We start from the raw sequence: 27,998 nt of genomic DNA, 5'->3' as shown, positions 1-27,998 counted from the left end.
AAACAGAGGCTTAATTGCTCCTATGACATGACTTTAATAACTGATAAAGAGATCATCTTTTCTCATCTTAAGTTACTGAACTGTGAAGAGCACTAACAGCTGTTTGAGACATGCAAACTCTCTCGAAGCACTTCAGTATCCTGCTGCTAGTGCAGCATCTCATTTTGGGTAAGACTATCTCTCTCTTCAGCAGTAGGTTAACTTGTTTTATCTTAGCTTAGCATAGCAGAGCATAAACACAGGAAACAGCTAACTGGGCTGTTTTTTTGCGAACTAATCTGTCTACCATCTCCTCTAAAGCCCACTTATTAACATACTGTGTGTTTTTTTGTTGTAATACTTAACAAAAGTAAGTATAAGCGTTTCTTTAAATGTTTGTGTTTCCGGTTGTGGTTAACTTCCGGGAATCTCAACTGGTTGCACGGCAACCGCAACAGCGGAAACGTATTTCCCAAAACTATTCAGTTAGCCAACATGTCAAAGGTTAATGGGCTAACAGGGGAACATTGAGCAATTTAACACTTAGTTGAGGTAAAAATGGCACAAAGTGTACTTTTAGAGCGACATGACTCCGATGTGGCTCATGTACCTGCGTGCTAATTAAGCGGAAGAGCTGTTAAAGTGCGGCTAATGAGCGGAACTGCGGAGTAACTGGGTCAGTGTTAAACATGCTAATGGTGTTCATGGACTCTCAGACAAGACGGCTTGAAAACTCACAGGTAACACACAACACGTCACACGTTTCCTTTATAAAGTTTATTTTGTCCCAAATTCAAGCAACACTCCACCCACAACTCCAACTTATACATTCAAAGACAAACCATGTTTTCCTATACGTACATTTAACTGAAAAGCATCCTTATAAATACCATAAATAACAACAAAGGAATGGAATTAAATAAATAAATACTCTTTGGGACTGTTTTTTTTTTCTTCTCTTAAAGGTTTGCTGGTGGTGCCCAGCACCTGTAAAATCACATAACCAGAGTTCAGATTTGATGTCAAGATGTCTGCTCTGTAAAGGTTGTTTACCCTGTAGTAATATTCCTTCAAGTCATGAACTGGATCATACAAATACAGATACATTAACACAACAAATACTGTAATTGTAGTAATCATAATTGCTGTTTTAGGTTCAAAATCTATTACAAAAAAGAAAAACTTCAAATTTCCTATAGCCAAATAAACTAAGGACTTTAAAATATAGGCAAAACTTAACCTTAGCTCTATTAAATGCCACTCTTAAGTATATTCATGTATATATATTTGGGTTTACCAGAGGTAGGCTAAGATAGGCTTCTGTCTTGAGATAATATGAAAGTCCCTTTTGAAAGGTGGGTTTCTCAGACCAGCTGTAAGAACCTCAATGAGAAGAGACCACTACGAAAAAAAAAACCCCAACAGAAATTGATAAGTAATTGCATCCTTGCTCAAATGAATCATGTAGTTCTTCAGGGAGGAACTGTTTGTATGAATAATTCAGTCATTTTTTTTACTGCCGTTTCTCATCGAAGCTACAGCCCAGTGTGAGTGCCAGGAAATAAAACTAATGGTAATGGATGGGGATGGGAAATGGATTAAGATCACTCATCTTGGCACATAAAGACATTTTTAGCTATGGTGAATTCCCTTTATCCACAAAAAATTAAATATTCATGATAGATAAGATAACTCCAGGTAAAACTCATATCCCTTATGGATTCCACTCAGATCTGCAGGAAATGTACAAAAAATGGTGTTTTCACACTATAAATTGTGCAAAAGGGGCCGCAAGTCAAGTCTATGTTGTACATACAGTGTATAAACACTGCTTCTTTGAAAAAGAGATGACTAAACAAATAATTATTTAGTCAGTGTGAAAAAAGGAACATACTGTGGAAGCCCATTTCTGCCAGTTAAAGGAAAATAATAATAACCTAAGCTTCATGAAAAAAACATACTCCATGATAAGTTACAATAATAACATAAAAAACTCAAAATTATGAGCTCAAAAGTGAACACTATGGGATCAAATAGTCCTAATTAATCAAATGGTTCAGAATTCTTGTCTCATGACAACTCATAATTAAGACTCTTTATATTTCATACATTTTAATTTTTTTTTTTTTTGGCGCAACTGGGCTTCCATGGGACCTGAATGGTCTTCATGGTTTTCAAAATAAAGTCTGATGTTAATGCTTCTTTCTCTCATATGATCACAAACTAAAAGTTAAACTCGGACTCACTCAGACTAAGGTAAATAAATCCGTGTCAGTAAAAGTCAGCACTACAATCACCCCATGGTCCCGGAGCTCCGAGGGCTGGCTGGGTTGAACGAGTGCACGTTCCAGGGGTCGTGGGTGGACGGAGCCAGCGGCGTCTCCCGGGACACGTTGCGCCCATCGTCTCCAGCCTCCACCTCCACCTCCACCTCCAGGTCTGCGTCGTCCTCCGGCACGGCCCGGGAGTCCGAGCCCTCCTCGGTCTGACCCATGAAGACGTTGTGCGGGTCGGAGGGATCCACCACCTGGTTCCTCTTCTCCCTGTGCAGCAGGAGGCGCTCCAGCGGCACCGTGTTCTTCTTGGGCATGAAGAGGGAGGTCTGCGGCACGTTCTGGCCCGCTGCGAACACCTGCCGGGAGCCCTCCAGGTTGAACAGGATGCCGGTCCGGCTGGAGTAGTACACGTCCCGGTTGTTCTCCAGAAGTCTGTGGTTGAACAGACAGTCATCCCTGAGGCAGATGGACTGAGAGAGGGAAGGAGAGAGGGAGAAAATCAGACTTCAGTATGAGACTACCCTGTTTTTTTTTGGGTTTTGTTTGTTTGTTTCCCCAAGATGCAAGATGTTAAACCTCATTTTGTCGTTATTTATTTTTATTTATTTTTTTTTTTTTTTTAGCAAACTTTTAGTTGTATCCGATGTATAATCTTCAAATAGGCTGCTACACCGAGTATCCTCGACATGAAAGGCGTTTCAGTCACTTTCAGATCTAAATCAGACATTTGATGGGGAAAGTAAAAGAACTTCGTCATTATAAAAGGTCTGTTTGACTTGACATCAATGATATAAAAAGAAGAATAAATATATTGCATAAATCAAAGTTGCTATAATATTTGTGCGTAAAAGTTCTCATAAACGGTAGAAAACGTCGCCTATAGCTGTGCGTAAAATCCCACAGAGGTGCCGAACAGAAAACTAAACGTCAGGGAGATAGATTTAGTTCAGAGTTTCAATAAGTCGAGCTGAGTAATTAAAAAATAACTAAAGAATGGATGTTAATACGTTTTGTGGTAGCAGTACGTCTGTGCGTAAATTGAAGAAAGTGTAGAAAACGATGCGTAATACCTTAAAAGCATGCAAAGTTAGAGGACCTCTTATTAGAACGTTTATTATAAGGCATCTATTGAACGTATGGTAACAGTCAGTCGAAGTGAAAGTAAGTATTGGCTTACAGAGCTGAAAGGGTTGCCCTCCAAATCCATACACAGGTACCGGCTACTTTTGACGCCGAAGATGGCGATGCGCTCTCTTGTCTCAGCTTTCAGTAAAATCACACCTGCAGCAAAGAGAAGGAATAGACAGTGTGTTAAAGACAGAACTCCACAGTACCACATTACACAAATGAATCAGCTAAAAAAAAGAGGAGAACATGTCTTACTGTATGAACTCCTGACTGCAGTTTTGCGCACAGTGCCGTCTAATCTGATCTCCAAGTAGAAGTTGCTGAGGTCTGTGGACGTCTGCAGGTGGACGTATCTCCTCGGGTTCCCCCAGTTGGATCCAACCAGCGGCGACGGGTTCGCGGCCGTTTCACCGAGAGGAAATTCCTGGAGGAGAGCGAGCAAGAGCGCCAGCACGGTGTCCCTCATCCTTAGTCTCCTGTTGACGTCCATCCTGGAGCAAACCGGTGGTTTCCACTGCGAGCTGCTGGAAGCTTTCAGATGCTCTGTTGTCCCAAAGTTTGGAGACAGATCCTATTTAAAGCCCCCTGAGTGCCACTCCTGCTCACATCCTTTGCAAAAAAAAAAAAAAAAAAAGCAACTCGCCCCCAAAGCAGATGTGCGGGTTTACTGCAGCGGAAGGGCCACTTCCACCTCTGTCTGTTTATCCCGATGCCCTTGGTCAGACTGGACTCTTATTTTTGGTGACTTTTCTTGACTCATCCACCTTAAACATTATTCTAAGACTGTTTCCCAATGGTCCAAAGTCCACTGCTTCTGGTTTTAGTTTGGACTGTAAACAAGGTGCATTGGGCAATTAATAAGCAAACAAACAAAAACAGAAAGAAAAACATAAATTCAGAATCGTGTTGAAATGATTTGATTGAATAAGGATACAATATATAATAAGGAAGTTGTGAACATTTTTTAATCGAGGTCTTTAAATTCGTGCAATTCCAGAATGATTAATAATCAGTAATTAATCTGGCATCATATTATATATGTTACAGTTCTGTTTACCACAATGGACCAGACGTGTAGTCATAGTTTGATTCTGTTGCTGCTGCTTTTACGCACCATCCAAACTCGACATTTTCACACTTTCACCAGCAGAGGGAACCATTTCCTTATTTAGTATATTTTGCTCTGCAACTCTGGAAGTTTGACTGGCTTCACTATTTTTGGGTGCTGTAGTTTCAGCACAGGATACATTCAAATTGTATACCAGTGCAGAGATTACTACTGAAAGTTGAACCACAGGAGCCTTTTCAACATCTTCTCTTAAGAATATAATGCTTATTCCTCCAGGGAATTTAACTCACAACCCACTTCCAATTGTAGAAAATCAAGATCAAGTTAAAGTACAACACAACCCGTTTTAAGATTAAACCTAGTGGCTCCCAACCTTTTTGGCTAATGAATCCTTAATAAGATGTGTATGAGATTTTCACATGAAAAGTTAAGGGATTTATTATAATTTCCCCAAATTGTATATCCTGACAGACATGAAGGTTCACATAAAGTTAAGGATATATGTACTTTAATAACACTAATATAGCAGAATACCTTAGATAACAGTACAGACAGAATGATAACGCCAATTTTCATAGCACGGTATATCTTACAAACAAGTACACCACTGCAACCCTAACGAGTTGTTTGTAGTTAAACAGAAAAAAGTGATTTTCCCCTCTAAATTTCTCAAAAAATGAAATACAAGTGCACAACAGAATTATTTCTTAGGTGTTAGTGTAAAAATTAAATGAATAATCAACTAAATATCTGTTCTATGTTTGTGTTGCAAGTAGGTACAACACAGCAATGTCTAGTATATTAGCAATAGATAAAAGGGCCAAAAGAATATTTTCCATTATTTCACAACAAAGAAAGATTAATCATCTCATGACCCCTCAGATTTATCTTGTGACCCTGTTGAGGGGCCCAACCCCAAGGTTGAGAAGCACTTGACCAAACAAGGTAAAGGAGACTAAAAGAATAAATTAAAAGTTCAGTCATTTTCTCATCAATGGAAAGTCAGTTTCCTGTTCCTGTATCCTGGTCTGCAAAACATTTCTGGTGTCCTGCAGCAAAACAGCGTTGCAGCATCCTCCTAAACAACTGAAGTAGCCCGGGATCTGTTTTAAATATAAATATAAAACATAAAATTGCTCCACACAGCTCGTCTGGTGTAATCCAAGTCACCAGAAGTCTGAGAACCGAAATTGATTCGAAAAGTTTATTTACAACCACGACAAGCTCATGCTAACGATTTTAGCTTAGCGGCTACAGTCTTTTCAAATCATTTTAGGAGACTTGGATTACTCTGGATAAGCTATAGGGAGCCATGTTTTAATGTTTCATTTAGTCCCAATCTACTTCAGTTGTTTAGGCGAATGCTGCAACGCTGTTCTGCTGTGAAGCTCCAGAAATATATTGTGGACCACGAAACTTCACTCGACTTTCCATCAGCATGAGGGTATTTTTCATTTTTGGTGACACGGTTCCTTTAATTTTGTATCTCGAGAGCTGCAACAGAAAAAAAAAGCTGCTTACTCATTGTTGCATCAGTTATTTATAATCTAATGATTTATTATTACAACAATCAGAGGGGCCATTTTTCTGCTGAAGAATTACCTCAACTTTGAATACTTTACTCTGATAATACTTTTTGCATTTTTACCCGAAACAAGTGTCTGACTCAGTATCTCTTAAACACTGCCTAATACACAATTAAATCAGGGTTCGAGACAGAACGACACTGCCATCAACCAGTTAAAAAAAAAACTTTTATTATTTTCTCAGGAATACAGTAGACTGCTGTGCACAGCACATACGTACAAAAATAAAAGGAAAAAACTTTAATATTCTTACTTAGCATTGTCTGTTTTCAGAAACAAAGAACTGAAGTTTGTTTCGTCTTCATTTACAGTCATCAGCAAACCAAAACTAAGGCAGAGGGTGAGGTATATGAGAACAGAGATGAGAGGAATAGAGCAGGAGTTTAACGAAAGAAACACATGTAGCACACACCCCTTATTAAGCTCGGGGCTCGGGCATGCTGATAGTACATTAAACATAAAAATAAGATTCCTCACCTTGAATTAATTTTAATTTGATCTATGCTAAGTGGAAAGCAAAGAGATGACGGATAAATCTGGATAACATTTTTTTTGGTCAAAGCTGAAAGGTGAGTTTTTTTTCTTTTAGACACACACCTTCACTCTTTTGGGATCCAAAAGCACGAGCAACTCCCTTCTTTACACTCGCTTCTGATCAAGATATTGCTAACAAGGTGCTGCTATAGATGTCTCACATTTTGACTTTTGAGGCAGGTACGAGAAGTGCTCATTGCCGTTCACCTTCCTCAGCGTAGAATGCTGAAACCGTGGATTTTGTTTGCTTTTTTAAACCAAAAAAATATGATTTTCTCTCTAGAAGAAATGTACATCAGTGCTTTTTCATGCAGCCTCATCGACAGCGGCAACAAGTCTTTTTGTTTGAGCTAAGCTCGTGACAAACAAAATGTCATCGTAACAAAAAAAGAGAGGTTTATCTGTGTGAAACAATACTGTTATGAATTGATATGTGCGTCATAGACGGTTGAGCAGCAGGTGATACTGAGACAGTATGTGGTGAGAGGTGTTTGGGGTAGCAGCAGCAGCAGAGAGCTCGTCCTGAGGATGGCTCTGGTGCTGTCCTGCAGGAGACTCTGCGTGACTGTGCTCCTCACACACTGCATTAACTCTGCAGATGTCCCCTCCCCAGAAATATCCGACACAAGTACTCGGAAAAGGGAGGGCACGGTGTGTTGTGGAGCTGCATTTTAAAGAGGTGGGACTCTAAATTCAGAGAAGAGGAGCAGGATTGTTTTAAAGAAATAGTGCAGATCATGAAGCGAAGGAATTCTGTGTGAGCCACTCTCAAGCCATCTGTTCGATTTAAAGCGTAAGGTAAGGTGTTTCCTGTGTCGAAAGATACTTGAAATTCCTATTTCATGGAAACAGTTCAACCCATATAGCTGACCAACCCGCCTGGCCAGTGGGGTTGGGGCCAAGGCTGGTCCATGACTCTGACCTTGAACTAAAAAAGGCTGAAAGGAGAGGAGGAAGCTCCTGGGTTACAGCTGGAATCCCAAGGTCCCTGCCTGCAGTGGGTGAGGGACAGGCAGAGATGGGCGATTGGGGGTGACAGAGCTCAAAGAAGGAGGAGGGGGGGAGCTTTCAGGTATGTGGGAGGCTGCCTGTCATCCTGGCATATCCACATTCCTGCAGGGGGTCTGACAAACAACAAAGAGAGTGGGCCGGCTCCCTCGCATACGTCTTTCCTGGATTTAAATAGTCCTGCTTCCTCTCTGAACGCAAGGACGGATGGAGGCTGACAGCGGAGAAAGATTCAGGGTTTTTGTTTTTTTTCAAGTAAACAGCTGCAGAAGTTATTCAGGTGAATGCACGCTGTAAGATTCACAGAAACCGAGCGAAGCAAGAAAAACATCCTCGGAATGAGTAACAAGATGCTAACAATATATCTGTCTGTTCAGGTTAATTATTTTATTTTTGGTTGCTACTAGAATAAGTTTACAAGCGTTAATGCTCCAGCAGCGCTGTATTCCTCCTCTGTCTGAAATGCTCTTTTTTAGCTCCTGTCTCTTTAAGGTCCCCCCCCCCATCAAATACCTAGTCTGCTCTGATTGGTCAGCTCACACACGCCTGAGCCAGCACTGATTTCAACAACAGAGCAGCTATGTTAAAGCGATTATTTTACATGCACAGATAGAGACAGATAAGAGATGAACTCAAACAAAACAGGCCAAATATCTTTGCAGGATTATTTAAACGATTCAAACGAGATAATATAATATTTTAATTTCTAATATATATAATATGGTTATTGTGAGCATTGCAATATTGCGACACCGCTAGTCATGATATTAGTTAAAATTGTCGTTAGTGATGTTGGTTGTCTTATTACAATCTTTTTATGACAAGATATTGAATTCCTATGTCTTGTAGCCATGCTACTGAGGATACATTTATTGACACATTATGTGTCAATTATTTTCTCAATTAACCGACTTGTTCGGTCTATAAAATGTCCAAGAAAACGTTTTCAAATGTCTTGTTTCTTCTACAACTCAAGGACATGCAGGACTGTTGCTGCCATCTGGCAAAAAATACATAAAGGGACTGAAGGATGACAAATAAAATAACTTTAACATTGAATATAACACTCATATTTCAGAAGCTGAAATCAGAGAATTCTGCCTTTTAAAATTTTTAATGACTTAGTTGGTGATTCATTTAAAAGTTGACAACTAATCAATTAATCTTTTAATCTTTGTAGCTCTATTGTCCTGTCCCCTTTCAATAATTCAGTCTGTCCATCTGCTGTGTTTTGTTTTTGTCAAAAAGAGGAAAACTAAAACCTAGTGGTGACAAAAGAACAAATGAGTCAAAGTAAACCTCAAGAATAAAGACACTTCTTACAGCGTGCATCCAGCCAACCAACTGCATTGTCCTTCACTCGGGGGCCACACGATTGACTTCTCCATAATTGCATTTAAAACTCCAGCCTGCTTCCAGCTCCCAACACCTCGCTGCCACTGCAGTGCTGCTGCAGAGCTCACAGCCAAGTGGGAGGAATTGGCCTGGGACACGCACAACCTCCATCAAACACGCGAAGATAAATTAAAAGAGACAAGAAACGTGGGGACGACTCTCACCGAAACATTTAGGCACCATCATCGATGGTTCACTGTGCAACCTGAACTCTTCTTGCCTCTTTCAGGCAACTGCGACAAAGCAGCGTTAAAAAGCTCCTGAATTCTTCTTTTTCATTTGCGACTATATTTACATAGTTTTTCATTGGTGTTCACGGACGGTAGACATCATTTTTCAGCAGCAGCTAAAGCTTTGCGATTTAAAGACGGCAACCTGCTTCACTGCAGGAGCTCTGTCCAAGACCATGTGCAGGTGCATTCTCTAATGTGTGCTCGCAAATCTATCCGTTCAGTCCACACATCCAAACAAAAATGTCCTCCATGCTCAGATAGATAAATGTTCCACCCTGTTTATATGCTGCCGATGCCACACAGTCAAACTCATGGCCTCGTGCCAGCCTCCATGGCTGACCGCTCTCTGGTCTCAACCACAGATTGTATATTACTTAATCGATCTAATTACAGAAAAGAAAATAAACCAGAGATAGTCAAACCCTTCCCCCACATCTGAGGCCCTCCCCGGAGTGTCAGCCCTATTTCTGACTCCAGTGGGTGTCTCTTACATGCAAGTTTAAGGGGGCCACAAGTGGGAACACCAAGGCACCTTTAAATCGTGCAGCAAAGGTAGTGCATTTAAGTTTTCCCCCCACTGCCGGATATCGAGAATCGAGCAGGGAGCCATCAAGCGCTCAACGGTTTGAAAGAAACGATAAAACTTAGCAGATATTTGCGCAGAAGTCCATGCATCCCTTAATCTAGTAAAGTGGTTCTTTGAGGTAATAAAAAGTATTCATTTCACTCTTTAAAAGCACAGGATATAGCTCATCCTCCATCTCAAAAAAGGAAGTGACACGTAGTTCAGTTACAGCAAGCACCAAGGTAAAGTGAGACAGGCAACTCTCCCCGTCCATAAAAACAATAAGCAGCACAGAACATATAGAAAGATAGCTATCCAAATATACATATATATATAAACAGAATAAATATTTGTGTTTTCTCTCGCAGTCCATCGGTGTGTATAGCATGACTATGCGTTTCTGTGTTACCTGGAAGAACATCCACATGTGCAAATTAGTGAGTTATTGCCAGTTTCTCTCATAGCCGCGGGAGGAAATGTGTGACGGTCATGGCGGTGGTGGCCTTGTTGCCTCTCTTTACGCGGCCATGCTTGCTGAGGGCGATATAGAAGCCCTTGTAAACAAAAGACTCATAGGCGTTGTAGTTGTTGGGCAGCAAAGTCTCCTTGAACTTGCACTCTTCCCCGAAGACTCTCTGAAAAAGAGAGAGAGAGATAGAAAGAGGGGGTCAGTAAATCTCATGGCAGACACACGATGAAGATCACAACATATGCATGGTCTCCATGTGACCTTTACTTTGGCAGACAGCCTGCCTACAAAGCATGCTTTGAGGGAAACTGGAGGAGGTGGCATGTTGTTGCAAAAGAAATTTGAATGCGGATACCAGCCTCCGGCTTTTACTGCTGAACTACACATTAAAGGTTCGCCCAGAAATGAAAATCAAGTAATTATCCGACTATGCTGTTGACAAGCTTGTAGAAGTTTTGTATGCTACAAAACATTTCAGAAGCTTCACAGCAAAACAGTGTGGCAGTATTCTCCTAAACAACTGAGGTAGATTGGAACTTTATACGTAGAAAAAGCCCCAACAAAACATTTATAAATAAATAAACATAAAGGGGCTCCCTACAGCTCGTCAACAAAGTCTTGGGAGGACCTCGAGATCCAGAATTGATTTGAAAAGACTTTATTTGAACCCTTTTGTACGATGAAATGTTCACTGTTGCCACTAAGCTTAATGTCAGCCATTCTGAGATGGGAGCATGAGCCAAACTGCGGGTCCCTAGTGTAAACAGTGTCTTTCCAAATTAATTTGGGATCTTTGGGCTTCAGGACACTCAGGACAAGATGTATGGAGCCATTTTAAAACAAAGTCCCCATCTACTTGTGTTGAGCTAATATGATACTAAAACTGTACCTTGTTTTCCCCAGAGTGAAGTGCAGAAGGAACACATTTTTTATTCAACAAAATAAGCTTCAGCTTCTCAAATATTGATCAAACACAGGACTGAAATTGGGATTTAAACCAGAAACTGTCTTTAAAAAGTGAGAATGGAAGGTAATGAACCTGAGCATAACGGTTCTTTCAATGCTCAACATCAATAATGAGATACGTATTGAGGTTAGATCGCCAGCACTGCACACATAAAGCTGTTAGATCTTTTATTGTAACATTAAAAAAGATTTTATGAGCCACACATTGCCTTTTAATAAAGCTAAATCAACAGGACAGTTAGGACCATTAAATAATATACCAAGTACTGTATGCAATGAATACTGTATGTAAAGTGTATGATAATGTATACTAAACAAAAAAAACCTCTATGATACAGCATTCTGTAAAAAATACTGTTACAGTCCAAGTTTAAAAAGGTGTCTGACACTATAATTTTTCAATACTTTCAAACATGTATTAATATAAAAATTCATTTGGTTGCAACAAGAACAATAACAGTCACTTCCGGTGAGAAAACTGTCCGTTGACTTGCACAGTGGAGATAAGAGAAATCAGGAAGCTTGTATACTCCTGTTGTCATTTTCAGTCATGACTGTAACGTGTCAGGATATTTGACGACGTATCTGACGTTCATTTCATGCACTATATTGCTATGTTAGCCTCTTTGCTATCGTCACAACAGGGACATCTCAGACTTTCTTTAATTTCCTTGAACAGACAAATTAGTGTTGTTATTAACTAGATATGAGGGCATCAAACAGGCATTTTAGACGAGTCAGATGTACAAACGTGATACATGCGTGATGCTGAAGGTTTTCTACCCAGAAGTTTCTGCAAACAAACATTGGGATTCGGTCTGTCCTGTACTTTGTTAAACTTAGTGGTGAATACACAGATTCCAGTGGTAGAATCTAACTCATTACCTTTACTGACAAGGTTGTTTTTTACGTTTTCAAACAAGTCCCCATCTAGTTCAGTTTTTTAAGAGAACGCTGTTCGACTGTGAGGCTCCAGAAATGTTCAGTGGATGATGAAACTTCACCTGACCTTACCGACATGAGGCTGAGTAGATAATGACTGAATTCTCATTATGGGGTGAACTGAACTTTAATCCTTTAATTAGCTGAATCATGCCAGTGACAAGCTGTTAACAGTCATAGTATTTAGAGCCCGACCGATATATCAGTTGGCCTATCACAGATATATATTTGTATATATGAACAGACGTATTAATTGTCTGATATTAAAACGTTGAAAGACTATAAAGAAGCTTGTAATATGTAACTATTACATTCCAAGTGAAGTTTACTGTTTCATTACACTTAAATAAAGTTTATCAGTTATAATTTAAAAGATCCTGCCCCCGTTACATATCTGTTAGTGTTTGATTATTGCAAAAAAGACATTTTTTACTCCCAACATAAGATAATATCTACTTTATTACAAGAATTATTATCATCATTATGTCATTTGTATTCAGTGAGTGACCTTTCAGTGCGTCACAGAGGGAAATATGAAGTTTTTTTACTCCATTAATTCAATCTAATAGTGACTTTGCAGATTTTACATAAAAACCATAAGATCAGTTTTTTTAAAATATGATGAATTGTTAAAGACCAAATCATCTAACAATGTGTGAATGAGTTGATATTTGCTTCCTCTGGACCAGTTACATATGTTAACAGTCATAATATCTCGAGCCTGACCGAGATATCAGTTGGCCGATAATGGCCTATCACAGATACATACAGAGTATAAATCGTCCGATATGAAAACTTTCATGCAGAAAAGATGCTTGTGATATGTAATTATTACATTCCAGGTGAAGTTTAATGTTTCAGCACACTTAAGTTATTTAATATAAACTTTAAAATACACTGCCTATGTTACATATCTGTGAGTGTTTGATTAACCTCATTAGAAGGATCACTGCAAAAAATATATATATATATTATGATTTTTTACTCCCAATATCATAAATAATCGTTCAGGCTCTACCTTGCTACAAAATTACTCTGTATGCTACTTTTTATTTCTCTTTCAGAGGGAAATAATTGAACTTTTTAATAGTGACTTTGCAGATTTTTTACATAAAAAAACCACGTGATCAGTTTTTAAAATATGACAAATTGTGAAAAAGTGTATAAATTAATCAGTTACATGCTGCTTAGAGTCCCAATACTTAAATAAAAATACATATTAATATGCACTCTGCTGCAAAAATGGGCACTTTTACACTTAGTGGATTACATTTCTACACTTTTTACTTGAGTAAAACTTGTAATGGAGTACTTCTCACAGTGTGGCATTGCTACTTTTACTTGAGGGCGGGATGTGATGTTGCCTCCCAGGCCTCTGTGCTGCTATGGGACTCCTTGGAGCGCACTGTAAAAACCCCCCTATCATCAGAGCATATTAATAACACAACAGCGCTCATAAACGCAGGGATGCAGCAGCTCCATGAACTCATCTTACACTGAGCGCTGCGTGTGTGCATGTGTGTGTGTGTGTGCGTGTGTGTCGTACCGTTCCGTATAACCTTCCCCTGCTGTTCATTGCGACAAACAGCTCGCTCCTCACTCCGAACAGGCTGATCACTCCTCGGTCCACGGCGGAGATCTCTATCAGACCTGGGGGGAATACACACACACACACACGCACGCACACGCACTGTTAAAACACAGAGCAGAGACCAGGAGAGTCACTGCGAGGTCCACTGGCCTCTGCAGCAGTGATGGGTGTAACCTTGCAGGTGCATTGCGACTGGATGATGCTCTCTTTGGAATAATCACCTCAACATTATGTGTGTGTGTGTGTGTGTGTGTGTGTGTGTGTGTGTGTGATAGAGATAGTGTGTGTGTGTGTGTGTCCTGCTGCAGGGGTAAAAATAAGTGAGCGTCTAAACTGGCTCCAAGCATTCATGTCATGTTTTTGGCTTCGCGCTGCACGGATGTGAGGAACACTCAGCACACTGTTTTTGCTCTGGGAAACTTTCAACCACGCCGACGCCTCTTATTAAATATCATGCAAGACAAGTGAGCCGCCCGAACTTTTGCACAGCGCTGCCCTGCGCATTGGGTTACGCTCTTTTTTCGGTCCCAGCGCTTTTTTATTTTTTTTATTTTAATCTTTCTCTCTCTCTCTCTCTCTCTCTCTCTCTCTTTCTTTCTCGCCCGGATGCGACTCACTGTATTGGTTCTCATTGTGTGCACCGCTTATCCTGCCGTCCGGGAGCACCTGCAGGTGAAACCCAATGCCCACGTTGCAGTACAGCCGTCGCACTCTTTTGATGCCCTGCAAATAGTCACTCTCCCAGTTCAGCTCCGATTTCCCCCCGCTTATCCCCAGATAGGAGCGGGAGAACAGCGTCTCCCACTTCTTCTCCAGCAAAGTCGCATTAGTCCTGCTCGGGAGCGGGTAAGACGAGGCGATCCCCCACAGAGAAGTCCACAGTACAATCACTGCCGGCAGCGTCCAGTGCGTCCTGGACATGCTGTAGAGGCACCTTTGCGCAATGGCCATCCGGTTCACCTTTGGGGCACGTGGTCAAAGTTACCTGCCCTAGAAATGCAACTCTTCTGATGTGTTGTCCTTTGGCATGGTGGTGGTAAAGGCTTGTTTCGGGATCAAGGCAGATCAAGGCCCCATAGCCCGAGGTGTGAGCAGCGGCGGCGGCGGCAGCAGCAGCAGGAGGTGGAGGAGAGGGACGGAGCGCGGCGGAGCTTGAATTGGTGCCGGTGGCGATGATCATCTTTCGCCGCTCCGCGCCTCTGTACAGGCAACGCTGGCCGTGGAGGGGAACACCACTCACCGCAAAACCAGCTCACCTTGCCCGACTCTCACATCCTAAAAAATGACATCACTGTGACTTCACCGCTGCACCCCCCCATCAAAAGTAGGAGATGGGAGGAGGAGGAGGAGGAGGAGGTGTAGGAGGAGAGAGAGAAAGAAAGAGAGAGGGAGAGAGAGAGAGTTGCAGGACCCCAGCAGCAGCAGTTCTGATAGGAATGATGGGGGGTGCTGCACCTTCAACATCAGCGGCAAACAAGCCGGTAAGAAAGAGGAGACGCGTTTCCTGTGGTGCTTTTCAAAATAAAATCCCCATTAGTGACTGTGACGCAACACTTCCTTTTTTTACACGCCTGCAAAGGTCATGGTAGGTGGGTGGTGACATATTTGAAATGTCTTTAAACTTACCACAGTAATTTCCCCCAGCAAGATTGAATGATAACAATCTGCTATTTTCTACTATGCAGTTAATAAATAGTTGGTTGTTTCTTTAACACTGGTGATCATGCAATTTTAATTTCCAACTTGTATGACTAAACTTCCCCTCAGCAGACCTCTAAGTTGGAATGAGTTGTCGCAGCTCAATTTCCAACCAGTTAATGACTAACATCTGCTGATCGTGCCAGCTAACCATGTAGCAAAACTTCCCCTCCGCAGGCCAAAAAGTTCAGGTGAGATTGAGAAAATGTTTCACAGTCGAACAGAAACTGGTGTAGTTTGTGATGAGAAGCACGAACTAACCTAACTCCTCTTACTTAAACAGTTTAAAAGGTACAGTTCACCCCAAACGACAAAACATTTCTGGAGGTTCACAGCGATACAGCGTTGCAGCATTCTCCTAAACATCTGAAATAGACGGGGACTTGTTGACAGTTAATCTCAGTGTCTGGAAGCCCTGAGATCCCAATTCAATTTTAGAAACAACGTTATATATGCCCTAACCACCGTCAAGCTTGTGCACCTGCTTCCAACATGGTCTACGCTATTAGTTTTAGCTTACCAACTGCAGAGAAGATTTCTGCTTTAGAAAAAGTTGTAAATAACTTAAATTCTAAAAAAATAAATTATTTAAATTCACCATTTTTGGGTGAACTTCTTCCTTTAAGTTCTTCTTTTTTGTTTTTTCTTTACACTAATACATTACCTACCAGTATGTTTCAAGGGAAAATTATCACAATGTATGTACATGATTGATTCAAGTCTAAGAATTAAGTTAGTTGTGACGCTGTTTACCTTTATTTTGAAGGTTATCTAACCTATTTTCTTAGTCTTCCTCTGGCTAATTGTGGCTGACCTGATGCAGCTCTTCTTCACATGGGAGACCTGCAGGAAGGAGGGGAGGGAGAGTGTGTGTGTGTGTGTGTGTGTGTGTGTGTGTGTACGTGTGTGACTTTCATTGGCGTTGAGCAATCATGGGATGGATGGATGGATACTGTGTCCAGAACCCAAATCGGGACGGTGGTCATATGTCCTGGCAGCCTGCTGCCTTATTTAGAAGGAAGGTGTAAAAACAGTCACAGGAGAGCGAATGGCGATCCTGTCTGACACTTCCTTAGCTGTTTGTTCAGGAAGTTTACATAACCAGATATTTCGCCTGGTCAGATTGCGCGTTATTATTGTAAGTAACACACTCTGCAACTAACAGAATAATATACCCTGCATGAATCGAATACGTGACATGGTTTTGGTTATTGCATTGAGGTCAGGTCCAGAAATAAAGTGGTGAAGGAAATGTGCACTTGGTGTCACAATAAGGCAAAAATCACTGTTCTACTTTAAAAAAAAATCACACATTTATGCTTTATGTCCGAGGTGACATGTCTTATCCCATGCTATACCATTTTTCCCTCATAAATATTTCACATAAATATAACATAAATAAATAATTTTTTCTAAAAATGTGGTTAAAATGTTGAGCAAATAAAAATAAATCCGAGCTGAGTGCAGTGGGTTCACCCGTCTTTACATCCCTGTTTGCATCCCGTCCTGCAGGGTGCTGGTAGTGCTAAGGCTCGGGGGAATTCCAAACGCGTCACACAGCACCAGGCTCTGGGGCCCCGAGGTGCTCTAGGCTGCCAGGGAGCCTCAGGCCCACCTTAGCAACCGCAGAGGCCTTGTTGCCGATAAACAGCAGTGGCAAGACAACCCACGACGGAAAAACAACAAACAAACAAAACATTTCATACGGTACGTTCACATTACTACATGGAAAATATTTATATATATTTTTATAATGAATGTATGAATGTATTTACTGTTATAATGTCAAAGTACTTAAAGGAGTTAAAATAATGGGAAAAAACTAAATATTATGTCCTGACAGACATGAAATTTGATACATTCTTTAAAAATATGCCCAATATGGTAGAATTCAATACCCTCAATATTCATACCGCGGTATACCTTGTAACCATTTGCATTCACCGAAAATCTATACATCTACTCCACTGCATTTATCTGACAGTTGCAGTTACTTGCTGATCAAATTTTACTTTCAAATCATCAGTTTGTGAAATATATTTCAATAGAGGTAGGTTTAATTAGCTCCCCCTTAACTTGCTACAACAAAAATACACATAAATATTAATGCATCAGTAGAAACAATCTCTCAGTATGTTTTATAATCATGTAATACTCACAGCATTATGAATTCATTTACTTTGTGTTACTTTGTTTCGGAGAGAATACAATCTAAGATATAATATGTAGGAGTTCCACATTAAAATGTCTAAATTCAACTAGACCTCAGTTATATGTTTTTTCGAGTTGTGTACTTACAGATCCCGAATAATAAACAGTGTTTATCCCGGAAAAAGAGAAAGACAAGTTGGCGAGCCAGACTAAACTTGACATGAATAATACTTAAAAACATTATTTCGTCTTTGTGCCTAAGTCAAGTCAGATAAGTCATAAACTAGGTCAACTCTCAGTGAATTCAGCACTCACCAGAAAAGCCAGTTCCTCTCTTTTCCTTCTCCCTCCACTCTCTGTAACCTTATGTTCATAAGGTAGAATTTACCTACAGCTGCAGTCAACACTTACGTACATAAACACCCAACAACGGAGATCACCTCTGCAGACCCATGCTGCAGTCAAGTTGATACACAGTAAAGTAAAGTAATCTCTTAGCCCTCCTCCTGATTACGGCTTCGGATCAGAGCAGAATCTGAGGGGTGTTTATTCCTCAGAAGGTCTGGCTCTAACTTCTTGCTCCCTCTGGTCTTCTGTTTTGTTTAAATGGCTGCAGAAGTTACATATTGTATGTACTTGACTTGACTCACAGATTTACATGTAGTATTGCCAATTCTTAGTAACAGGTTTTGAATACCTTAAAAAGTACTGGATAGACTGCTGTTTTTTAAAAAAAAGAAGACGACATTCATGTTCCCCAGAGGATGAATCCATCCGAAGACTTTCTTGATCCTCCGACCTTCGATTTATCACACTGACATCTGCAATATTGAGTAAAATGCCTGGAAAACGTTTAGACAGATTGACACTAAGTTTTCTGTGGACACTTCTGTTCCCCTCAAGACCTCCAAACTGTCTTGATAGAGAAAATCAGGACTTTTTAGTCACGCTGGAGCAGACAGACTGAACCACATTGGTGAGCAAATTAATGAGACAGCCTCTTGATTTGCTGTGTAAGCACATGGCTATGCAATCCAAGGCAACCAACAGCCTGAATAGACAAAACTACTGGTTTATTGACAGAGTGTAACTTCAATCAATGGAGAGTGGGTGGTGAGACGGTGCTGAGCCCTTGAGATTAATTCTGCTAATACTGTCGTACTGGCATGACGCTGAGGCTGCTATTTTAGTAACAACACCTTTCTGGAATGCAAAAATCAGGAGTAAATGCATTTTGGCTTATCTTTAAATATTAATCAATTAATATACTGATTATTTTTTGGGCCTTTTAAATATCAGAAAATAGTGAAAGAAGCCCACAACCACAATCCATTTTGATGTCTTTGCATGCTCTCCCTTTTATCCGACCAGCAGCCTAAAAAGCTAAAGATATTCAATTGACTATAATTTTAAGCAGCAAATTATCACATTTTAATAGCTGGAGCTATCATATACATAAAAACATGTCTGGGTACCATAGTGATTTAATGTTGCACTTTCATAATGTTGGGGGGCTCACAAAAGACAGATTCGAACGAGAATGGTCCCATTTAAGGCAGTAGAGGTCAAGATCTCCTTCCTTTAAGAAGCATAGTATGTGTCAAAGCTTCAAAAACACACAATCCTACATTACCCATAATGCAACTCAGTTGTGTCTTTAATTCTTGTCTCTTCAACACTCTTCTTTCAAATGTCACACCTGCAGTTTGTGTATTTTGATTAGAAATGTACGTCTGGAGTGCAAGCTCAAACAACTCTGATGACATCACCATGACATCATCAGCTTCAGTAGCAGTACTCTTTGTGACAAGCAAACTGAACTTCATGCGCAAAAACATTGAAGTTCTCCTTTAAGCTGCTAATCAGTTATTAAAATAGCTGCAGATTAATTTTCTGTTGATCAACGAAGCGATTAATTAACTTACGGTTGCAGCTCTAGACTGAAGCAAGGGAGAATCGAGCTATGAACCCTGACTAACCTCAACAGCGGCATCTGAGTCACAGTGGGCCAACAAGCGGACAGAGGGAGCTAGATGGAAAATTGCCCACATAACACTGCAAATTGATTTTGCCTACAGACTCGCCTTGAATATATTAGAGCTAAAGAAGAAGAGCAGAAACTAGAAACTCGAGTAAGAGAAAAGTGTCTGCAGTTTACTATTGTCAGGTCAGCTGTCTTTGTTGCCATTATGGGATCTATTTAGTGCACTCACACACACACACACACACACATCAATCAGAAAGTGCCCCAGAGGGAATAGCCATACAAACAGCTTTTGTGCATATTACCGAAGTGTAAGTAACTGGATACAGGAGGACGCAAAGCTCTTTCAATTACTGTTTTATTAACGTGGGGTTTAAAAGACGATATTGAAACAACAGCTGGGGAGACCCAGAGATGGAGGGGGATTTCTCTGGAATGACATCAGAATCGCTTGCATAGACGAGCAATAACACTCAGTCCAACCAAAGCTGCACAGGCCTCCACAGAGAGACACTGGGTTACCATGTGAATATCACAGTTAATAGTATATTTGTATTATTAATAAACCATTTTTATATTTACAAATGCCTTGAGCAGCCTTGAGCAGTGATTGGCCTAGCGTCGCACACTGAGCTACAGAAATGTTTTAAAGTGGAACTACTGAGGAAAGTTAAAAAAGGCTCAGCTTTATTCCTTAAGAAATTGAGGCGCAGAGTTGTTTACTACTCTTCACTGCAATGGATGGAGGAGTGAATGATACAGCGCAGATAAATGACTGCAGTGCCAGTCTATGCTGCACAGACATGTGACTCGAGTCCAAGTCCCAAGTCATTTTTTCTTGCCTTTCTAGCGTGGATAACTGGACCAAAACATAGAAACTGAGGGAATATCAGTCAAGTAATTGTCAAAAGGAAACATTAGCATAACAGTTATGGGCAAAAATGCACCACTATGTCTTCATGGCAGCCCTATCCGAAGTAGAAGAAGCAGTACTGGGATTGTCTGTGAAAAACGCCATGTTATCTCCAGCAGCAACTTATAAAACTAGCTAAGTAACCACCCTGAGATGTGGAGGAAGTTGTCCACACCTCACTTAAGGTTTTGCCGTTAACAAAGGGATTTAGAGAAATGGGAGAGGGAGGCAAATATGATTATATCTGTGAATGACTAGGAAGAGATTATTGGGCAGCAGTGGCGGTCAACTTGCTCTCTGTCTTGGAGAGAACACGGATGGAAAAACGTTATCAGGTTCTTTAGAACGCCGGCACAGGTGGCATATCGCGACACAAAATGTTGGCGATTATGTGGGGCTGATAAGGCGGACCATTTCCATGTCTTCTGGAGCTGTCCCTCCATTAGCGGGTACTGGCGGGAGGTTAAGAAGGGTATGGATAAGGTACTGAATGTGGATGTTCCACTTAATTTTAAGGCGATGTACCTGGGGAAATTGGACATAGATTTACAAAGATTTGGGGACAAGCAACTGTACAGAATAATGATGGTTGCAAGTAAGAAAGCACTCACCAGAAAGTGGTTAAAGACTGAGGTACCGACGGTTGATGATAGTTTAATGTTGTGCTCACTGTGTATGTGATGGAAAAATTATCTTTCTCCCTTCGACTGGAAGCAGACAAGTTTGAAAGGATATGGCAAAACTGGCTGGAATATGTTAGACCGTTGAGGTCAGATTTTATCTAATGAGTTCAGCGAGGATTAGAACTGGAAGGAAGAATGACACCCTTGGTTCACAGCTACAGGAGTTAAATTGTGTGTGGGGTTTTATTTTGTTGTGTGGTTATTTACTTTTCTTTTTTATCTTCTTACTTTTTGTGGGCTTTCTGATGCCTGTGATTAACATAATCTGCACTCTGCCCAGGTTTATATTGTGTGCGAGAGAGTGATGTATGGTCACACTGTGGCGATGTGTTGAATGTATGCTGTTCTGTTTCAATAAAAAGAAAAAAAAAAGAAAAAAAACAACAAAGGGATTTAACTCTCCATTTGCGAGAGGTGTGCTAACATCAGCTGTGGGCACTGTGGCCCCATGACACTGTACACCCCTCAGCTTTAATAATTTCTGTTTACCAAATGTTCCCTCAGGTTAGAGTTGCCCTGGTCAGCTTTGTTTTTAACATAAGATGCACCATATAATTGTGAAATTTGGCACGGTTTAAATTTGCACTCAGATTGCCAACGTAATTTGGTCAGTAACCTTAAAAGTACTGACTTCAATACCCAGCGCGAGATACAACACAGCTTGTAAACGCATTTCTAAGGCAAATGGCAATCCGTTCAATAGTTGTGACAACATGTTACACAAAACCTTGAGTTACCGCTGGTTTATAAAAGTCACCAAAGCAATTCTTATCTTCTTGAAACCATTCAAGTGCAAATGCCATGTTTATATTATTCCCAGGATATTTGACAACTTTGACCCTCTAGTGGCGTTAAAGAAAATGTCAGGGGATCAGCAAAGTCCTAGGATTGATCCTCTGAGGACTATGAATATATGTAGCAAATTTCATGGCAATCCAGCCAGTAGTTGTTGAGATATTTCAACCTGGACCAAAAGTGTCACACACACTGACGACAGCCCGACATTGACATCCATGGAGCCAGCATGCTTAGCATGACTAAAAATCCACTTCCATGCCAACAATACTTTAGCATGACATGAGATATTATATTCACTGCTGTGTTAGGCAACTCTGACACTTCCCAAAGCCTCTGACTCAATCCAGATTCACCATTTCTCACATCATGTACCATTCAATCCCCAACCCTCAGCCACTAAACTGATATGAAATCCTTTGCTCAAGTGAGAAAACTTTACATTATCGAGCAGATCGCAGTGAAGTGGTCATCGATCGAAACCAATTGGATTTCAATCCGAGGGAGTCTGGGCTTGTAAAATAGTAACGGTACCACCCTGGAAGGAGCTTTGGGTTCAGATTTTTTGCTGAATCAGCTTATGTATAATTCAACAACCAACAACTGCACAGCGTTGTGCTCTTCCACTGCTGCTTTGTAAATCTGTGACAAAGAGAGTAGCAGCAAATCCACCGGGAGCGAGATACTAACTGACATGCCGTCTTACTAGAACATATGCAGGAGGTGAATATATACTGCGAGATATGCTCGGCTTTCTTCACTAATATTGTGTCAGAGCGAAGACAAAGAGCTGCCTGTCAGAAGGGAGTGTTCCCAGTAAAAATATCTTTTCAAGGGTAAAGCTTGTGCACCTTGCAGAGAAAGATGTGCCTGCTGCTAAATTGGGCGTAGAGTGACTAAGGGGAAAAGAAGCAAGGCAGAGGTGACTTTTACACTGATTACAAATGCCAACCAGTGACACAGCAATTTTTATGTTCACGTCAGTAAGATATACTGTACATTATAAAGCAAACAAATACCCATCTGTCATCGGGATTGTTTGGATGACTGTCAGCAAGGCTTCCATTGATAGTAATACTACCTTTAAATAAAAACAAAAACAGTGAATGACAACCTCTAGGGCTGAAATTACAAGTACCAAAAACTATGCTCCCTCAGATGGCCAACATCAATGCACAAATAAACATGTTTACAGCCTGATACGAAAAATGGTTTTGGTCTCTATACCTACTTCCATCGCTCGTGACAACTGTGCAGGGAGAACATTTTTGTTCTTATGAAGGCTTAAAGTAATAATCTCGAAGATTTTTCATGCAAATAAATATCTGTTAAGTCACTATCTATCGCCGAATGAGGTAACATAATGACGATTGAGCCTATGGCCCACTGATGAAAGCCCTTGCATTTGCTGTAAAACCAAAGATGTACACTCGGTGTTGGTGGCGACTTTCCTGGAAAATATCGCAAGCGGCCACAGAGAGTAGGTGGTTCGCACGCGTCATAACAGTTTTGTTTGTCCTGGTCTCTGCTAGCGTTGGGAGTGAACGGTTAACGTTGGTGTTAACGGTCATGGCCGAAGAAACAAAGAAAAGATAACAGCGGACGTTGAAATGGAGGAATGAAAGGAATGAAATGTTATGGAGACTTGCCAAAGCTCCCAACTGCCAACTGACTGACATCAGACAGGAAACAGTGGATCTCTGAGAAGCATTGAGGTCCACAAAATATACGGCAGTTGGACAGCGTCAGGTACTGCAATTTTCAGAGACCTATGGGAGATGTCACAATCCACTATTTTATGGTCATTGTTGTAAAGTTACGACCCTATGCATCATAACATTCAATTTGCGAAAGCCATGTAACACCAGAACTTACAGTTTTCTGAAGTGTTCTGTACTCAGTTCATCTTGATCAGCTAAATATTTCTAACAAGCAACAATTCAAAATTTTCACTGCCACTGCAAATTAGAATTACCCATTTTCATTATGACAGTAAATTGAATTTAGTTGTGTTTTGTACTGTTGGTCGTGTATATTTGAATGTGTCTTTCTGCATTGTGGCATTTTTGTTTCAGGTCAAACAATGAAATTAGCAATAAATACGTAGACTTTTTTCCCCTGCATCCCATTTTGGTGCAGAAGCCAAACTCATTAAGGGAAAGAAATCCTTTCTGTTGCTGCTGGAGTCAGCATAAAAAACTCATTTGCGATGGGAAGAAATATTTTCGATTGTCTGATTTTATTTTATGCAGCAACGATGCATAATATAACGCTATAATACCTGTGATGCTAAATTACTCTCATGGGATAAATAACATTTATTTAGTTGCTATCTAACAGAGGCTTTTAGCCAAAAATGATCACTCCTGTGTTTGAAGATGTTACAAGTGCAGAATGCTTGAACTCGTAAAAGCCAATGATAGCCATGCACTCTGAATGATGGTGAATGCCTCCTGTGATGCCTATTGATCTCCATTTAAGCTCAGTAATCACACCGCACCCCTGGAGAACTGAAAGGCGTGAAAACGTCTGTTTAACAAAGATGTGAGCAGTTTTGTGAACCTTACATGTTGGGCTGTTATCCTGAAGCGTGCGATCTAGGCAGAGATGCCGACTCAAGAAATCCCGAGTATGTTTTGCAGAGCATTCATCTTTATTTGTCATCCAAGTCCCAAGGATCAGATTTACAGCCTGTTGCTTCGGGTCTACGAAGACCATTAGAGCAATAACACCTGCCAACAAACCCATTACGTCAGATTAATTACTGTGGTCAAGTAGAGCAAAAATTGCTGAGAGATTTACTTGAGTATTAGACTCATAGCTTTAAGGGGACGCTCTCCTTGCAAGCATCGCTAATATTCTTTGATGTCTTCCACTTAAAATAACAAATCTGTCTTGTTTTTTCTCTCCACTGAACCATATATCAGGTATCGGGACCGCTGAGGCTAACGTTTCATCAGTGCGACATCCTCGCCATAACTGGCTCCTTCGAGGCAAAAACTGGCCAACTTACTTGGGGCCACGAGGAAAGCTCTGTTTACGTGGCTGCCATGCTTAAAGTCAGACAGTTTGGTTTATGGCTGCAGGAAGAGATAGAGATCAGAGGAGGTGTCAGCTGCTGAGTCGGCAGCCGATTCCCCCTGGCTCCTCTTCCCTCTCTCCCAGGAACCCAACACCGAGCCTGGCCACCAGGACCGAGCAGGAGAATGTGAGGAATTCTCTCAACACATTTGCTCACTGCTTTGCACGTTCTCACCCCTGTGGGATGTAAAGAGTGCCGCCGGCCCCGAGGATGCGACCACCTTGCTCCACAGTGAGTGAACGCGAGGGTGGGCGAGAGGCGGCAATGAGCGGAGGATCAAGGCAATTTGGCTGATGGGAAGAGGAGAGCGTCAGGAATGGCACACTGCTGAGAGAGTGAGTCATCCTGGACGGAGCTGCTGTCATTGGGCCAGCACAACAAAGATCAGATCATTTATTTTTGTCACGGCCCCTGCTGGATGAAATCTAAACCCCCAAGGAGTTGATCAAAGGTTCTGGCGTGCCGCCTGTCCTGGAGAGCAGCTAATAAATATGATAGTCAAGAATGATCCAGAAGAATCAGTGGCAGTCGGTGGTTTATCTAGACCAGTCTTCTTAAAAGTCTACAGCCTCTTTGACACGTGTAGTCTAAACCTGAAAGGCTCAGGAACATGGAGGAGGGATCAATATTCCAAGAAATCTGTACCACCAATTTCCCGCGTGAAAATCTAGTAACATTTCAGGGAAAATGCTAGTATGGCTGTTTTGTGGAAGAGAGCAGTATCATAGCAGGGAGAAGCAAGTAAAAAAAGAAGCTTTCGCATGAAGCGCGCAAACCTAGCATAAGACTCCGCTGATGACGAATTTAAATCCACAAATTGTTTATTACTTGTCTCGCAAACCTGTTCCTTGCTCACTATGTTCGTTCAGATGTCATCCTCTGCGTAGACCAGAGTCCTGCACGGGTTCGGGTACCCGGCAGGTGACCCGCACAATTTGGATGAAACGGCTGAAAAATAATCTTCTGTGTCCGATACGGGTGCGGATCGGGTTGGATGCCTGGAGAGCACGGGTCGGGTTTTGCGATTGCCATTTTCTGCCATAACGTGCAAAAAAACCCCCCCAAAATATCAATATTTATAGTGGGTCCACTCGGATGCGGAATGTTATTTGTGCTACTTTCGGAAAACGGGGTTGGATGCGGTTTTAAGTATGCGGGTATGGGTGGGATCAGCTTTGCAAAATAAGGCCCGTGCAAGACTCTGGCATAGACGTACATCCGGTGTTGCCATTTCTTCTTCTAAACCTTCTGATGCATTACCACCATCTGCTGGACTGTGCCTTGACCCATATATTCCGGTATTGTCATAGGTATACACTTAATGATGGCTGAATTCCATTTAGCTGCTTCAGTTTCATGGTCCTGAGTCAGCCGTTATGACAGTCATGATTTAGGCTACTGGAATACCTGAATAGAACTGAGCCATCGTTAATGTCATTATAAATACCAGTGCGTTTCCTACTATGTCGAGTTCAAAGGTCCGATTGAGAATGGAGGTGAATCAATCAAGTGATAAACTCAGCGGAAAACTCAGTAGTGACGAATGGTCGGCAGGTGTGGAAAAACCGGAAGAAGGCAAGAGGATGGAGTACCTGTCAACTCTGTGAAAAATAGTTTTTTTTGTGCAAGCAGGACATCACTGTTGTAGTTTAGGCCATCCATAATTAAAACACCATAACACTGTTCTCCTCCTGTACAGCTTTGCATTGAACAATTAAGATTCAATTGATTTGTTAAGCCATTGTTCAGGATTTCTATTTCCACTAAGAGTAAGCATTTTATTCTTTATGGTAAATCTGTAAAGTTTTAGTCATGATTGAAACAGCTAATAAAGCTTTGTGTACTTGTCAGAGGTTGTTCAACATTTTTTCTTTATGATGACAGACATAACTAACAAAATTAAGTCCAGGCTGTGCAAAACTTTCCCTTAACACAGTAAAGAAACACTCTGCCTAAAGTCTTCCCTCTCACATGAGGACATCGCCCTCTGCTGTCGACCAGACGTTTGGACATCCAGTGCCTGTCTGATGGATAATAACTCACTGCATTGCAGCACTGGGAAGCTGGCTTGTGGTTTGACTGGGATCAGTGGCACTTCACTTCGAACAAAACTTGCGAGAAGTGTATTTTATTGGAAGTGAAATTGTCTGACGAACATATGCGCACGATGCTTGACTCACCGAGTGTTTACAAACCGCATTAGCTTCATCTGATACATAATGTGCTGTCCAGATGGTCAGCTAAACATAGTAAAGAAAACTGTGTCATCCTCTGCATTGCAGGTAGTGTGTCTCAGTGGAGTATCAACATAAAATAGCACCTCAGGCCATCATTTGATTATTAATGGACCAGTGAGTCAGAGCCACAGATTCCAATAAGTTTCTCCAGTTATGTTTTGGCTCATTGACTGATATCTTCTTTATTTTTACAGTGAAAGGTTGCGACTATCTTTACCAACTGACACTGATTACATGTTTATCGAGCTGCATGAGTCCTCGTGAGGAAACCAGAGACCCTGGAATTGCTACAGTAAGTACACTGAGAGCCTGCTGCTGTCAAAAGTATGTGGACACTTACTGGTTATCAAAGATGGCCGTGTGTTTTGTGCAGGGTACTTTGTTGGAAATGCACGGCAGAGAATTTAATCCAGCTGATCTATCAACAAACGAGGCAGCAGCGAGTGCAGTGCATCCCAGGCATGACGTGACATAAGTAACCGAGGTCTCATGTGCTTGTGTCCTTATGCCTGTGACCTCTCTGTTAAAAGGTCGTCCTAATGAGACTGCTCTCTGGTAACCTTCAAGCGCCACGCTGGAGTGCAGGAAACAATGCTGCGTTACCAATGCTATTTTGAATGGTGTCACAGTGTAAAACTGGCAGCGTTGAATTATTGCCGGCCCTTTGATGCTGTTTTTATCCCTGCAGTCTTGTCAACACGTATAATCATACTG

At 41.2% G+C, this 27,998-nt stretch overlaps 2 protein-coding genes and 1 long non-coding RNA gene across 3 annotated transcripts; 1 reads left to right on the top strand and 2 right to left on the bottom strand.

The window, feature by feature from the left end:
• Window positions 1–165: 165 nt before the first annotated feature.
• LOC115595507 (uncharacterized) lies at window positions 166–26,867 on the top strand. Its single transcript, XR_003986709.1, has 3 exons — window positions 166–719; window positions 16,952–17,146; window positions 24,893–26,867. It is a non-coding gene; the product is annotated as an uncharacterized LOC115595507 (long non-coding RNA).
• Window positions 742–4,003, bottom strand: fgf23 (fibroblast growth factor 23). The gene is made up of 3 exons (XM_030440087.1): window positions 3,639–4,003; window positions 3,433–3,536; window positions 742–2,725 (listed from the first exon to the last, which is right to left on the bottom strand). The coding sequence occupies exons 1-3, from the start codon at window positions 3,871–3,873 to the stop codon at window positions 2,273–2,275; spliced, it is 792 nt and encodes a 263-aa protein (XP_030295947.1). The 5' UTR covers window positions 3,874–4,003; the 3' UTR covers window positions 742–2,272.
• Window positions 4,875–15,505, bottom strand: LOC115595506 (fibroblast growth factor 4B-like). Its single transcript, XM_030440088.1, has 3 exons — window positions 14,359–15,505; window positions 13,697–13,800; window positions 4,875–10,408 (listed from the first exon to the last, which is right to left on the bottom strand). The coding sequence occupies exons 1-3, from the start codon at window positions 14,690–14,692 to the stop codon at window positions 10,232–10,234; spliced, it is 615 nt and encodes a 204-aa protein (XP_030295948.1). The 5' UTR covers window positions 14,693–15,505; the 3' UTR covers window positions 4,875–10,231.
• Window positions 26,868–27,998: the final 1,131 nt, after the last annotated feature.

The sequence above is a fragment of the Sparus aurata genome, chromosome 14, assembly GCF_900880675.1.
Source record: "Sparus aurata chromosome 14, fSpaAur1.1, whole genome shotgun sequence".
NCBI lineage: Eukaryota > Metazoa > Chordata > Actinopteri > Spariformes > Sparidae > Sparus > Sparus aurata.
Note: the sequence above shows the minus strand (reverse complement) of the source record. Positions and strands in the feature narration are given on the sequence as shown.

What these genes read in the sequence shown, in the direction of transcription:
- fgf23 (XM_030440087.1), bottom strand. Translation starts at nt 3,873, where the DNA reads ATGGACGTCAACAGGAGACTAAGGATGAGGGACACCGTGCTGGCGCTC. An exon ending in TGCAGTCAGGAGTTCATACA is followed by an intron (nt 3,537 to 3,638) that starts GTAAGACATGTT and finishes TCTTTGCTGCAG; the next exon opens with GTGTGATTTTACTGAAAGCT. An exon ending in AGGGCAACCCTTTCAGCTCT is followed by an intron (nt 2,726 to 3,432) that starts GTAAGCCAATAC and finishes TCCCTCTCTCAG; the next exon opens with TCCATCTGCCTCAGGGATGA.
- LOC115595506 (XM_030440088.1), bottom strand. Translation starts at nt 14,692, where the DNA reads ATGGCCATTGCGCAAAGGTGCCTCTACAGCATGTCCAGGACGCACTGG. An exon ending in ACACAATGAGAACCAATACA is followed by an intron (nt 13,801 to 14,358) that starts GTGAGTCGCATC and finishes TATTCCCCCCAG; the next exon opens with GTCTGATAGAGATCTCCGCC. An exon ending in GGGGAAGGTTATACGGAACG is followed by an intron (nt 10,409 to 13,696) that starts GTACGACACACA and finishes TCTCTTTTTCAG; the next exon opens with AGAGTCTTCGGGGAAGAGTG.